The sequence below is a fragment of the Aotus nancymaae genome, unplaced genomic scaffold (genome assembly GCF_030222135.1).
Source record: "Aotus nancymaae isolate 86718 unplaced genomic scaffold, 86718_ANA_hifiasm-v0.15.2.pri h1tg000057l, whole genome shotgun sequence".
Lineage (NCBI taxonomy): Eukaryota > Metazoa > Chordata > Mammalia > Primates > Aotidae > Aotus > Aotus nancymaae.
The window spans coordinates 46,246,209-46,260,608 of NW_026988471.1; the positions used below are offsets into that span (position 1 = coordinate 46,246,209).

Consider the following 14,400-nt stretch of genomic DNA (forward strand, 5'->3'; position numbering starts at 1 on the left):
TCTCAGCTCACTGCAACCTTGCTTCCCAGGTTCAAGTGATTCTTCTGCTTCAGCTTCCTAAGTAGCTGGGATTACGGGCACACACCACCACGCCTGGCTAATTTTGTATTTTTAGTAGAGATGAGGTTTCTCCATGTTGGTCAGACTGGTCTCAAACTCCTGACCTCAGGTGATCTGCCTGCCTTGGCCTCCCCAAGTGCTGGGATTATAGCAGTGAGCCACTGCACCCAGCCATAAGTCAGTCTTTAAAATATTGGGGAGGTGAGTTTATTATTATTATTATTTTGAGACAGGGTCTTATTCTGTTACCCAGGCTGGAGGGCAGTGGCGTGATCTCGGCTCACTGCAACCTCCTGCTGGCGTCAAGCGAAGTCTCCTGCCTCAGCCTCATGAGTAGCAGGTGTGAGCCACTGAGCCCTACCTGAGTTTATTCTTGAAAGGGAATAAATGTGGTAATGAGGACAATGCTCCATTCTTGTAGTTAGATTTCATTTCTTTTCTCCTTTGTGCATAATAGTTAATCTTGCAAATTCTCCAACCTTCTCCTATATCTATTTCTTTCTCTTTTTTTCTATTTCTCATGAACACTGCAATTAGAAGGTTTTTAATAATGTCTTTCTCTTTTTATTTTATTTCATTTTATTTTGTTTTATTTTTTGAGATGAAGTTTCGCTGTTGTCATCCAGGCTGGAGTGCAATAGCACGATGATAGGCGTGAGCCACTGCATCTGGCCACAGGCATTTATTTATTTATTTATTTATAAGAAATCATGGCTGGGCGCAGTGGCTCATGCCTGTAATCCCAGCACTTTGGGAGGCCGAGGTGGGCGGATCACGAGGTCAAGAGATGGAGACCATCCTGGCCAACATGGTGAAACCCCGTCTCTACTAAAAACACAAAAAAATTAGCTGGGCATGGTGGCGTATGCCTGTAGTCCCAGCTACTCAGGAGGCTGAGGCAGGAGAATTGCTTGAACCCGGGAGGCGGAGGTTGCAGTGAGCTGAGATAGTGCCACTGCACTCCAGCCTGGCACCTGGCGACAGAATGAGACTCTGTCTCAAAAAAAAAAAAAAAAAAAAGTCATTTTATTGGCTCGGTGTGGTGGCTCACACTTGTATTCCAGTACTTTGGGGAGGCTGAGGCAGGTGGATCACAAGGTCAGGAGTTCAAGTCCAACCTGACCAACAGGATGAAACCCCGTCTTTATTAAAAATACAAAAATTATCTGGGCGTTGTGGTGGATGCCTGTAAGCCTAGCTACTCAGAATGCTGAAGCGGGAGCATTGCTTGAACCCTTGAGCAGAGGTTGCAGTAAACTGAGATCACGCCACTGCATTCTAGCCTGGGTGACAGAGTGAGACTTGTCTCAAAAAAAAAAGAAAACATTTTATTAATAAGATTCATTGAAGTTGGATAATTCTTGTTTGCTAGTAAAACTTTAAAGTATGTTCAAGAGTTTATTAAATTTTTAAAATTTCATTTTTGCTTAGGCTTCTCCTGGCAATCTGTCTCAGTTTGAAGACATTCTCTTTGGTAACAATGATACGTCAGCTTCTATTGGTGTTGTGGGTGTTAAAATGTCCACAGTTGATGGCCAGAGACAGGTTGGAGTTGGCTATGTGGATTCCATACAGAGGAAGCTAGGACTGTGTGAATTCCCTGATAATGATCAGTTCTCCAATCTTGAGGCTCTCCTGATCCAGATTGGACCAAAGGAATGTGTTTTACCTGGAGGAGAGACGGCTGGAGACATGGGGAAACTGAGGCAGGTAAGTGAATCAAGTCTAGTGATACAGGAGATTCCAGGCCTAGGAAAGGCTCAGTAATTAACATGATACCATTTTATATAAGGTAAAATAATTAAAAACTCAAGTTTTTTGTGTCTAATTAAAATAATGTTTTATTTTGAGGAATATCTTGGTGTTTATCTGTGACAGAAACTTTGTATATTTAATTGGACATTGAAACAAGCTGTTTCTTGTGTAAGACTTATTCTACCTCAGATCTTTTTTTTCCCCTTTCCTTTCTGTCTTTTGTTCCAAAAGTAATTATTATAGTAACTGTAATTATGGATTTATCAAATAAGATGCAGTTCTTTGGCTTTTTTTTATAGTTCGAGTGGAACTTTAGTCTTTTATTTTATTTATTTATTTATTTATTTTGAGATGGAGTTTCGTTCTTGTTACCCAGGCCGGAGTGCAATGGCGTGATCTCGGCTCACCGCAACCTCCACCTCCTGGGTTCAAGCAATTCTCCTGCCTCAGCCTCCTGAATAACTGGGACTACAGGTGTGCGCCACCATGCCCAGCTAATTTTTGGATTTTTTAGTAGAGACGGGGTTTCACCATGTTGACCAGGATGGTCTCGATCTCTTAACCTCGTGATCCACCCGCCTCGGCCTCCCAAAGTGCTGGGATTGTAGGCGTGAGCCGCCGTGCCTGGCCCACTTTAGTCTTTTAGTATTTGTTTTATTTTAGCTAAATTCTGATTGTATCATTTGTATAGGTATGTGGTTTATTAGTTAGATTTTTTAATTTTGAGACAGAGTTTTGCTCTTATTGCCACGCTGGAGTGCAGTGGAGTGATCTCGGCTCACTGCAACCTCTACCCACCTGGTTCAAGTGATTCTCCTGCCTCAGCCTCCTGAGTAGCTGGGATTACAGGTATGTGCCACTGTGCCTGACTAATTTTGTATTTTTAGTAGAGATAGAGTTTCACCATGTCGGTCAGGCTGGTCTTGAAATCTTGACCTCCCAAAGTACTGGGGTTGCAGGTGTGAGCCACCACACCCAACCTATTTAGGTATTTCTTAAGGTATATATCTCCCAAGGATTCTTACTTTTTGTGGTCCTCAAGTACCATAAGCACTGCTGGAGATAGCACATGTATTATGGACATTTTTAGCTAGATAGTATCTAAGCAACTTTCCACAAGTAATACTCTGTTAAGGGTTGTTACTTTTGGGGCTGGATGTGGGAACTCACCCCTGTAACCCCAGCACTTTGGGAAGCCAAGGCAGGCGGATCACCTGAGGTCAGGGGGCGGATCATCTGAGGTCAGGGATTCGAGACCAGCATGTCCAATGTGGTGAAACCCTGTCTCTACTAAAAATACAAAAAAAAAAAAAATTATTCAGGCACGATGGCTTGCACCTGTAATCCAAGCTACTTGAGAAGTTGAGGCAGGAGAATTACTTGAACCCAGGAGGCAGAGGTAGCAGTGAGTCGAAATTGTGCCTTTTTTTCTATTTCTCACGAACAGTACAATTAGAAAGTTTTTAATAATGTTGTTCTGTTTTTATTTATTTTATTTCATTTTATTTCATTTTTTGAGATGGAGTTTCACCGTTGTCATCTGGGCTGGAGTGCAATGGCACGATTATAGGCATGAACCACTGCACCTGGCCACAAGCAGAGGCAGAGGTAGCAGTGAGCCAAAATTGTGCCACTGCACTACATCCTGGGCGACAGTGAGACTCCATCTCAAAAAAAAAGAAAAAAAATTGTTTCTCTTGGGACTATTTTTTGAAAGCTTTATGTGAATGTAATTTTATATTTTGATGAAAATTTAGTTTATGGATGTAAAAGGTGTGTCAGGGCTGGGCGAGGTGGCTCACACCTATTAATACCAGCACTTTGGGAGGCTGAGGCAGGTGGATCATGAGGTAAGGAGTTTGAGACCAGCCTGGCCAAGAAGGTGAAACCCCATCTCTATTAAAAATACAAAAATTAGCCGGGCGTGGTGTCAGGCGCCTATAATTCCAGCTACTTGGGAGGCTGAGGCAGGAGAATTGCTTGAACCCAGTAGGTGGAAGTTGCAGTGAGTTAAGATTGCACCACTGCACTCTAGCTTGGGTGACAGAGCAATCAAAAAAAAAAAAAAGGAGTGTGTCAGTGCATAATATTACCAATGTCATGCGTATTGTATAAACGTTTAATGTCAGTTAATAATATGTTAAGCTGGTATTACTTTATAGTTGTCAATGTTATAATTTTTCTTACTGCTTTTCTCATAATAATGCAATGATTCCTTTTAAAACAGATTATTCAAAGAGGAGGAATTCTGATCACAGAAAAAAAAAAAGCTGACTTTTCCACAAAAGACATTTATCAGGACCTCAACCGGTTGTTGAAAGGCAAAAAGGGAGAACAGATGAATAGTGCTGTATTGCCAGAAATGGAGAATCAGGTATATGGATTATAAATGTGAATTATATATAATGTAAATATATAATATATAATAAATAATATATAAATTATAGTGACTTTTTAGAAGAGTACTTCTGTCATATTTATCTCAAAACCTAAAGTGTGTATCAATTAGCTTATTAAAATTGTTTTTTTGGGAGACACAGTCTCATTCTGTCACCCAGGCTGGAGTACAGTGATGCAGTCTCGGCTCACTGAAACTTCCACCTCCTGGAGTCAAGCAATTCTCCTGCCTCACCCTCCCAAGTAGCTGGGATTACAGGCACCTGCCATTGTGCCTGGCTAATTTTTGTATTTTTGTAGAGGTGGGGTTTCTTTCTTTCTTTCTTTCTTTCTTTTTTTTAAAGTAACGAGTATAAGCAAAGAGATGGGGTTTCATCATGTTGGTCAGGCTGGTCTTGAACTCCTGACCTCAGGTGATCTGCCTGCTTTGGCCTCTCAAAGTGCAGGGATACAGATGTGAGCCACCGTGCTGGACCAATATTAAGCTTACTTTATCCGTGATGAAGCTTGTGAAAAACTCAAGAAAATGGCTAGACAAATTTAGACGTAACCTTAAATGTAATATTTACACTGTATGTATTTCTGGAGTGTGGAAGAGTTTTAATTGTTGCACAAGAAAGAGCCTGATTACTGGTACTTAAGTAGGTGAGAGGTGAGATAGCACCTACTTAAAAAAGACCTGTTTCTTCTATCAGCTTTATTTTTGTTGGGGGCGCTTTAATAAATTACTTCAACTTTCTGAAAGATGGTTTCCTTATCTGTTAAATGAGCCTAAGACGTCTGCCTTAAAGGATTGTTATGAAGATTAGTAGATAATAAGGGTGAAAATATATACAGCATGTAGTAATTGTATCAAATGTTATATAAACAATTTGGCTCAAAAATTGGCATGTGTGTTTAGTGTTACAAATGTGACTATGAATACATTGTAACTTTTATGGAATTTTCAGTAGTTGAAGTTTATCTTAACAATCAAATCTGAGAGCTCAGTGTCATTTGAGAGACGGGTTTTTGTGGTAAAATAATGGGAAATGACTACATATTTGTGGATCAGTAATAAATCAAATGAAAAATTCTGTTTTCAAAAATTTATGCCGGGCACGGTGGCTCACACCTGTAATCCTAGCACTTTGGGAGGCTGAGACAGGTGGATCATGAGGTCAGGAGTTCAAGACCAGCCTGGTCAAGATGCTGAAACCCCATCTCTACTAAAAATACAAAAAAATAAAAAAAATAAAAAATTATTTGGCTGTAGTGGTATGCACTTGTAATCCCAGCTACTCTGGAGGCTAAGGCAGGAGAATTGCTTGAACCTGGGTGGCACAGGTTGCAGTGAGCTGACATTACACCACTGCGTGCAGCCTGGGCAACAGAGCAAGACTCCATCTCAAAACAAAAACAAAACAAAACAAAAAAATTTATACAAGACAGGTTTTATAACTGCTTATAATTTTCAAAGTAGATTTCCAACTAGAGTGAACTGAGACTGTTATAACTATCATTTTGAAGTCGCTTTTTCAAGTAAATTGTTTGATCCTTATAAGCTAATTTATCTTTATATTTTACTTTGTGAGACAATCAAAAACCAATATGTGTGAGCATCCCACATAAGAGAAACTTATCCCTCTATTGCTGAAAATATGAGGAAACTTATAGAAAAGCTACTAGAAAGTTTTTATCTTTGCTGTTGGGTGATATAGCAGGAAGTTCTTGTGATAGCCTTATACTACCACGGCAAGCGCAGGCAGATTATTATGTTACCAAACAGGAAATGAATCAATAGCAAGTAGATTTTAATAACTAGAATTTGTCACTGAGCTGTCAGTTTGATGTCTTGAAAATTTTTTTTTTTTTTTTTGAGACGAATTTTCTCTCTATGTCCCAGGCTGGAGTGCAGTGGTATCATCTCGGCTCACTGCAACCTGTGCCTCCTGGGTTCAGGCAATTCTCTTGCCTCAGCCTCCTGAGTAGCTGGGATTACAGGTACCTACCACCACACCCAGCTAATTTTTATATTTTTAGTAAAGACTGGGATTCACCATGTTGGCCAGGCTAGTCTCAAACTCCTGACCTTAAGTGATCTGCCCGCCTTGGCCTCCCAAAGTGGTGGGATTACAGGCATGAGCCACCGAGCCCGATTAATTTTTGTTATAGTAATCACATAGTAAGAATGTAAATTATAATTTGAATTTACTTTAAATATATGCATAGGAAAGTGCATGTGCCATAAGCATATAGGATTTCTTTTTTTTTTTTTTTTTTGAGACAGTCTCACTCTGATTCCCAGGCTGGAGTGCAGTGGTCTGATCTTAGCTCACTGCATCTTCCATCTCCTGAGTTCAAGCAATTCTCCAGCCTCAGCCTTCCAAATATCTGGGATCACAGGTGGTTGTCACCATGCCCAGCTAATTTTTGTGTTTTGTAGAGATGGAGTTTTGCCATCTTACACAGGCTGGTCTTGATCTCCTGAGCTCAAAGCAATCTGCCTGCCTCTGCCTCCCAAAGTGCTGGGATTATGTGTGAACTACCATACCCAGGCGAGAATTTTCATAAACTGAACATACGTAACCAGCATGCATGAATCAGAATATTAATAGGACCCTAGGAGTCCTTCTCATGCTTCCTCACAGTCATTACCCTCATCAGGGGTAACACTGGTTCTGACCTGTGATGATGTAGGTTAGTTTTGCCTGTTTTTATAGTTTATATAGATGAATTTATATAATTTCTTGTGTCTAGTTTCCTTCATTCAGTATTTATAAGATTTATCTATATATTTGAGTGTAGTTGTGGATTTTCATGTTTATGTTTTATAGCACAAACATGTCAGAATTTATCCATTTTACTTCCCTTCTCCCCACCCCTACACTTTTCCCCATTTTACTTTTTTTTGTTTTTTGAGATGGAGTCTTAGAGTCTGACTCTATCACACAGGCAGGAGTGCTGTGGTGAGGTCTCAGCTCACTGCAGCCTCTGCCTCTGGGTTCAGGTGCATGCCACCATGCCTGACTAATTTTTGTATTTTTAGTAGAGAAGGGGTTTTGCTATGTTGGCCAGGCTGGTCTCAAACTCCTGACCTCAGGTGATCCATCTGCCTTGGCCTCCCAAAGTGCTGGAATTATAGATGTGAGCCCCTGTGCTCGGCCTGCATTTTAATTTTGATGGACATTTGGGTAATTTTCATTTTTGGCTGTTATAAATACTGCTGTGATTATAGTTAATTTACCTGGTTCTTTTTTTTTTTCTTTTTTCTCTTTTTTGAGATGGAGTTTTACAGTTGTTTCCCAGGCTGGAGTGCAATGGCATGATCTCGGCTCACTGCCCCCTCCACCTCCTCAGTTCAAGCCATTTTTCTGTCTCAACCTCCCCAGTAGCTGGGGTTATAGGCATGTGCCACCATCCCAACTAATTTTTGTATTTTTATTTCACAGTTCTGGAGGCTGGGAAATTCAAAATTAAGGCACTGGCTGATCTGTTTTCTGGTGAGGGCCCACTTCCTCATAGATAATCATTTTCTCACTCTAACTTCACAAGGTGGAAAGGGCCTAATTTTTGTATTTTTAATAGAGATAGGATTTCACTATGTTGGCTAGGCTGGTCTCAAACTCCTAGCCTCAAGTCATCTTCCCGCCTTGGCCTCCCAAAGTGCTGGGATTACAGGGATGAGCCACCACGCCCAGCCCCCATTTTACTTTTGATGGACATTTGGCTAATTTTCTTTTTTGGCTATTATAAATAATGCTGAAATTACAGTTAAGTTTCACTTTGTAAAAACCATTTTCAAATCTCAAGAGATTAACCTTTGGTTTTCTTGGTTTGGATTGGGAAGGAACCCCAAGGAAAAAGATAAAGAGTTCAGAATGTATTTTCATTTTACATTTGTTTTTTAAAATCTGTAGAACTGGTCCTAGTAGTATAGAAATCTTTCATTTTGAATTCTTAATTTTAGGTTGCAGTTTCATCATTATCTGCAGTAATCAAGTTTTTAGAACTATTATCAGATGATTCCAATTTTGGACAGTTTGAACTGACTACTTTCGACTTCAGCCAGTACATGAAATTGGATATTGCAGCAGTCAGAGCCCTTAACCTTTTCCAGGTAAAAATAAAAAAAAATACATGGGTTAAAAATATTGAATGGTTAAAAAATGTTTTCATTGATGTATACTGAAAAATCTTATTAAGGAGCTAAAATATTTTTTAATATTACTATACTTGGATTAGGTAAGTATCTTCAAATGGCTATATTTTCTCTTCTCTCCCCTTCCCCCGCTCCACTTTACCTTTTTTTTTTTTTATGAGACAGAATCTTGCTCTGTTGCCAGGTTGGAATACAGTGGCGCAATCTCAGCTCACTACAACCTCCGCCTCCCAGGTTTAAGCGATTATCCTGCCTCAGCCTCCCCAGTAGCTGGGACTATAGGTGTGCGCCACCACGCCCAGCTAATTTTTGTAATTTTAGTAGAGACAGGGTTTAACCATGTTGGCCAGGATGGTCTCCATCTCTTGACCTTGTGATCCACCCACCTCAGCCTTCCAAAGTGTTGGGATTATAGGCGTGAGCCGCCTTGCCCGGCCTTTTTTTTTAAGACCAAGTCTCACTGGTCCCCTAGGCTTGAGTGCAGAGGCACAATCTTGGCCCACTGCAACCTCCACTTCCCTAGTAGTTTGGATTACAGTTACCTGCCACCATGCCTGGCCAATTTTTTTACAATTTATTTATTTATTTATTTATTGTTATTATTTTTTTGAGATGGAGTCTCACTCTGTTGCCCAGGCTGGATGCTGTGGTGCAATCTCAACTCACTGCAACCTCCGACTCCCTGGTTCAAGTGATTCTCTTGCCTCAGCCTCTGGAGTAGCTGGGATTACAGGCACAAGCTACCATGCCCAGCTAATTTCTGTATTTTTAGTAGAGATGGGGTTTTACCATGTTGGCCAGGATGGTCTCAATCTCTGACCTCGTGATCCACCCGCTTCAGCCTCACAAAGTGCTAAGATTATAGGTGTGAGCCACTACATCCAGCCGCTTGGCTAATTTTTATATTTTTAGTAGGGATGCTTCACCATGTTGGCCAGGCTGGTCTTAAACTTCTGACCTCAGGTGATCCTCCCACATCAGCCTCCCAAAGTGCTGGGATTACAGGCTTGAGCCATCACCCCCGTCCTACTTAATACTTTTTTAGAGACTGGGCTTTGCTCTATCACCCAGGGTGGAGTGAAGTGGCAAGATCATTGCTCACTGCAATATTGAACTCCTGGGCCCAAGCGATCCTCCTGTTTAAACCTCATGAGTATCTGGGTCTACAGGCACAAGCTACCATGCTTGCCTAATTTAAAAATTTTTTCAGAGTTAGAGTTTCACAGTGTCGCCCAGGCTGTTCGTTCACTCCTGGCCTCAAGTGATTCTTCTGCCTCAGCCTCTAGAGTAGTAGCTGGGATTACAGGCGTGAACAACTATGTTCTGCTATTTTTTATTTTCAAGGCTTTTCTTTTTGAGACGACGTCTCACTCTGTCTCCCAGGCTGGAGTGCAGTGGCACAATCTCGGCTCACTGCAACCTCCGCCTCCCAGGTTCAAGCGATTCTCCTGCCTCAGCCTCCTGAGTAGCTGGGACTACAGACATGTGCCTCTACACCCAGCTGATTATTGTATTTTTAGTAGAGACGGGGTTTCACTGTATTGTCCAGGCTGCTCTCGAACTCCTGACCTCGTAATCCAATCGTAATCCACCTGCCTCAGCATCCCTAAGTGCTGAGATTACAGATGTGAGCCATGGCGCCTGGCCTGCCTTTTTTTTTTTTTTTTTTTTTTTGAAGAAACTTGTCACTCTGCTCCCTAGGCTGGAGTGTAGTGGCTATTCACAGGGAGTGCCATCAGAGTGTACTACAGCTTCAAACTCCTGGGCTCAAGTGATTCTCCTACTATAGCCTCCAAAGTAGCTGGGACTACAGGTGTGCCTCACTGTGCCTTCCTCTCAAATTACTTTATTTTTTCTAGTTTCAAGGTATATACATAGTATTTGTCCTCACTTTATGAATAATTTGTAGACTAATAACAGCAATTTTTTTTTTTTTTTTGAGATAGAATCTTACTCTTATCGCCCAGGCTGGAGTGCAATGGTGCAATCTCAGCTCACTGCAACCTCTGCCTCTTGGGTTCAGGTGATTAGCTGAGAGCCTCCTGAATAGCTGGGATTACAGGCATGTCTACCACGCCCAGCTAATTTTTGTATTTTTAGTAGAGGTGGGGTTTCCCCTTGTTGGCCAGGCTGGTCTTGAACTCCTGATCTCAGGTGATCTGCTTGCCTTGGCTTGCCAGAGTGCTGGGATTACAGGTGTGAGCCACTGTGCCTGGCCTGGCAATTCTTTAAAATTATATTCTAAGAAGTTTTATGTCTAAAACTGCAGTAAGTGGCTGGGTGCCGTGGTAATCCCAACACTTTGGGAGGCCGAGGTGGGAGGATCATTTGAGGCCAGGAGTTGAGACCAGCCTGGGCAACATAGTGAGACCAACTCTACAGAAAGAAGAAAAAATTAACTGGACTCGATGGCATGCACCTGTAGACCCAGCTACTCAAAAGGCTGGAGTGGGAGGATTCCTTGAACCCCAAGAGTTCTGGCTTGCTGTGAGCTGGGATGGCACCACTGCACTCCAACCTGGGCAATAGAGTGAGACCCTGTCTCAACAGATAAAACTAGTAATTATAAAGCGATTTTGGCTTGAGGAGAAATGTATAGCTTAGGAAGAGGGACTTTTTGTGGAAATTTCTTGTTTAATATTTGAAGAATATTATGTATATTGTTCCTCTGTTTTTCATGGCATAGTAAGATTTTCACCAGCAAGTGTGCCATTCTTTGTATTTTATTTTTTGTTTACTAGGGTTCTGTTGAAGATACCACTGGCTCTCAGTCTCTGGCTGCTTTGCTGAATAAGTGTAAAACCCCTCAAGGACAAAGACTTGTTAACCAATGGATTAAGCAGCCTCTTATGGATAAGAACAGAATAGAGGAGAGGTATGTTATTAGTTCACACTTTTGTTAGTTTTATGTAACCTGCAGTTATTCCATATGATTATACCACTTATTCTAATATGCAGTTTGCAAGTATATCTTACCATTTAACTGTACAGAGAGCTACATAGTAATAGAGTAGTAATGATTTAGATTGATTAAGCTTTTTTTAAAGTAAGTTTTTTTCATTATAAAAAAAAGTAGGCCAGGCGTGGTGGCTCACGCCTGTAATCCAAGCACTTTGGAGGCCAAGGCAGGCAGATCACCTGAGGTCGGGAGCTCAAGACCAGCCTGACCAACATGGTGAAATCCCATCTTTATTTAAAAAAATAAAATTAAATAAAATTTTATTTGAGATAGTATGGTTTAGAACATACGTGTACTTGGGAGCCAGTATACCTTTGTTCATATTGTGTGTAATCTTGGGCAGATTATTCAGCTTTTTGTCACCGTTTCTTCACTTTTTATTTTTATTTATTTATTTATTTATTTATTTATTTATTTATTTATTTATTTTTTGAGACTGAGTTTCGCTCTTGTTACCCAGGCTGGAGTGCAGTGGTGCGATCTCTGCTCACTGCAACCTCCACCTCCTGGGTTCAGGCAATTCTCCTGCCTCAGCCTCCTGAGTAGCTGGGATTATAGGCATGCACCACCATGCCCAGCTAATTTTTTTGTATTTTTAGCAGAGACGGGGTTTCACCATGTTGACCAGGTTGGTCTCGATCTCTTGACCTCATGATCCACCCGCCTCGGCCTCCCAAAGCGTTGGGATTACAGGCGTGAGCCACCGCGCCCGGATATTTTTATTTTTTGTAATTTTTTTTGTTGTTGTTGTTACTGAGGTGAAGTTTTGCTCTTGTTGCCCAGGCTGGAGTGTAATGGTACGATCTCGGGTTACTGTAACCTCCACCTCTCGAGTTCAAGTGATTCTCGTGCCTCATCCCCCCGAGTAGCAGGGATTACAGGCATGTGCCACCACACTGGATTTATTTTGTATTTTTAGTAGAGATGGGGTTTCTCCATGTTGGTTAGGCTGGTCTTTGAACTCCCAATCTCTGGTGATCCGCCTGTCTTGGCCTCTCAAAGTGCTGGGATTACAGGCATGACCCACCTCGCCTGGCCTCTTCTTTTTTCTTTATTTTTTGTGGAGACAAGGTCTCACTATATTGCCGAGACTGGTCTCAAGCAATCCCCTGCTACCTCAGCCTCCTAAAGTGCTGGGATTACAGGCATGAACCCCGATGCCCAGTCTGTTTCCTGTTGTTACTCCTTTTTCTCAACGCTGTCTGCTGTGGTACCTCATGCTTTCTAGGTTAAGCCTTCTTAGGAGTTCTCAGGAGAAATCTGTTACCTCCCTTACTAAGCATTTCAGATTGATCTTTCTTCCAGGTTACACATTAAATCAAGTTTTTCTGGTCCTTTTTTTTTTTTTTTTTAAAAGAGATGTGGTTTCACCATGTTGTCCAGGCTAGTCTCAAACTCCCAAGCTCAAGTAATCCACCTTTCTCGGCCTCCCAAAGTGCTAGGATTACATACAGGCATGAGCCACTGTATCTGCTCTGTACTATTCATCTTTCCATTCACCAAAACCTACTTGCAACTATGAGAATATGTTATTGCCATCTAGAAATGAGTTTCTAGGGATTCGTTCCTTTTTGTACTTTATTTAACAAAAGAATTAGAAATTATCATCATTATTTTTTGAGATGGAGTCTTGCTTTGTTGCCCAGGCTGGAGTGCAGTGGCGTGAGCTCAGCTCACTATAACCTCCACCTCTTGGGTTCAAGCGATTCTCTTGTCTCAGCCTCCCAAGTAGCTGGAACTACAGGTGTGTGCCACCACGCCTGGCTAATTTTTTATATTTTTAGTAGAGACACGGTTTCACTGTGTTAACCAGGCTAGTCTCAAACTCCTGACCTCAGATGATCCACTCACTTTGGCCTCCCAAAGTGCTTGGATTACAGGCATGAGCCACCGTGCCTGGCCGAAATTAATTCTAATAAGCAAGATGTGGTGGCTTGTGCCTGTAGTCCCAGCTACTTGGGAAACTGAGGCAGTAGGATCATGGGTCCAAGTCCAGCCTTGGCAAAATAGTGGGAACCTTCCCTACCTCCAGTCTTCAAACAAGAAAAAAATTTCCTGGAGAAGGTCATGCAGTGCTGATAGGTCCCATAGCTTTCAGTGATAGATAACTGGATGTTACTTTTACTGTATGACTCATTATAGTGACCAACCCCCAATGTTTTCCTTTCTCTTAAGCCTTCAGCTATCTCCTTCTTCTAAGCAGATGATTTCTTTCTTAAGAGTTACAACCTTAAAATTTATCTGTATTTTCAGTCTTTTACTCTCTGGCTCTTTCTCAGAAGAAATAACAGTTTATTTCTTTTCAAAGCCAACCTTTCCATACTTTACTTGGAGACATTTTTAATTAAGATTGCTACATTAATCTTATAAGAAAGAAATATGAAACTAGAAGGCAATAAAAATGCCAAATTTAATATACAAATTATTTTGTCAGCAGTTTCACAAGAATAAACTATTTCATATACTAACATGTTCAATGTTCCTTACAGAATTCTAACATTAAAAAGGAAAAATTACCAAAGCTTCAGATGAATCTATAAAAGGGCAAAAGAAAAAGCTTAAAAAGATAAAGAGCAGCACTCCAAGTGCATGTACAAACATAAGGACTCTTGGGATTTACTTCTTTTTCTTTTTAAATCTTTAGGCCAAGCACAGTGTTTGCTACTTAATGTATCAAATGGATGGTTCTGACTGCATTAATCCGTAAGCAGGACAGATGAAGAAAAGAAATATACTTGTGGGCCGGGCGCGATGGCTCAAGCCTGTAATCCCAGCACTTTGGGAGGCCGAGGCGGGTGGATCACGAGGTCAAGAGATCGAGACCATCCTGGTCAACATGCTGAAACCCTGTCTCTACTAATACAAAAAATTAGCTGGGCGTGGTGGCACGTGCCTGTAATCCCAGCTACTCAGGAGGCTGAGGCGGGAGAATCGCCTGAACCCAGGAGGCGGAGGTTGCGGTGAGCCGAGATCACGCCATTGCACTCCAGCCTGGGTAACGAGAGCAAAACTCCATCTCAAAAAAAAAAAAAAAAAAAAAATACACTTGTAATTACAGTTCTTTAGGAACCACTTTTGCTGTCAGCCT

General features: G+C 41.3%; 1 protein-coding gene across 2 annotated transcripts in view; it reads left to right on the forward strand.

The window, feature by feature from the left end:
• MSH2 (mutS homolog 2) overlaps positions 1 to 14,400 on the forward strand; it is a 116,515-nt gene that overhangs the window by 14,618 nt on the left and 87,497 nt on the right. For both annotated transcript variants that reach the window (XM_064364056.1, XM_064364055.1), the window contains exons 3-6: positions 1,492 to 1,770; positions 4,043 to 4,189; positions 8,162 to 8,311; positions 11,095 to 11,228. In XM_064364056.1, coding sequence (XP_064220126.1) covers positions 1,492 to 1,770; positions 4,043 to 4,189; positions 8,162 to 8,311; positions 11,095 to 11,228 — 710 coding nt within the window. The remainder of the gene's footprint in view (positions 1 to 1,491; positions 1,771 to 4,042; positions 4,190 to 8,161; positions 8,312 to 11,094; positions 11,229 to 14,400) is intronic.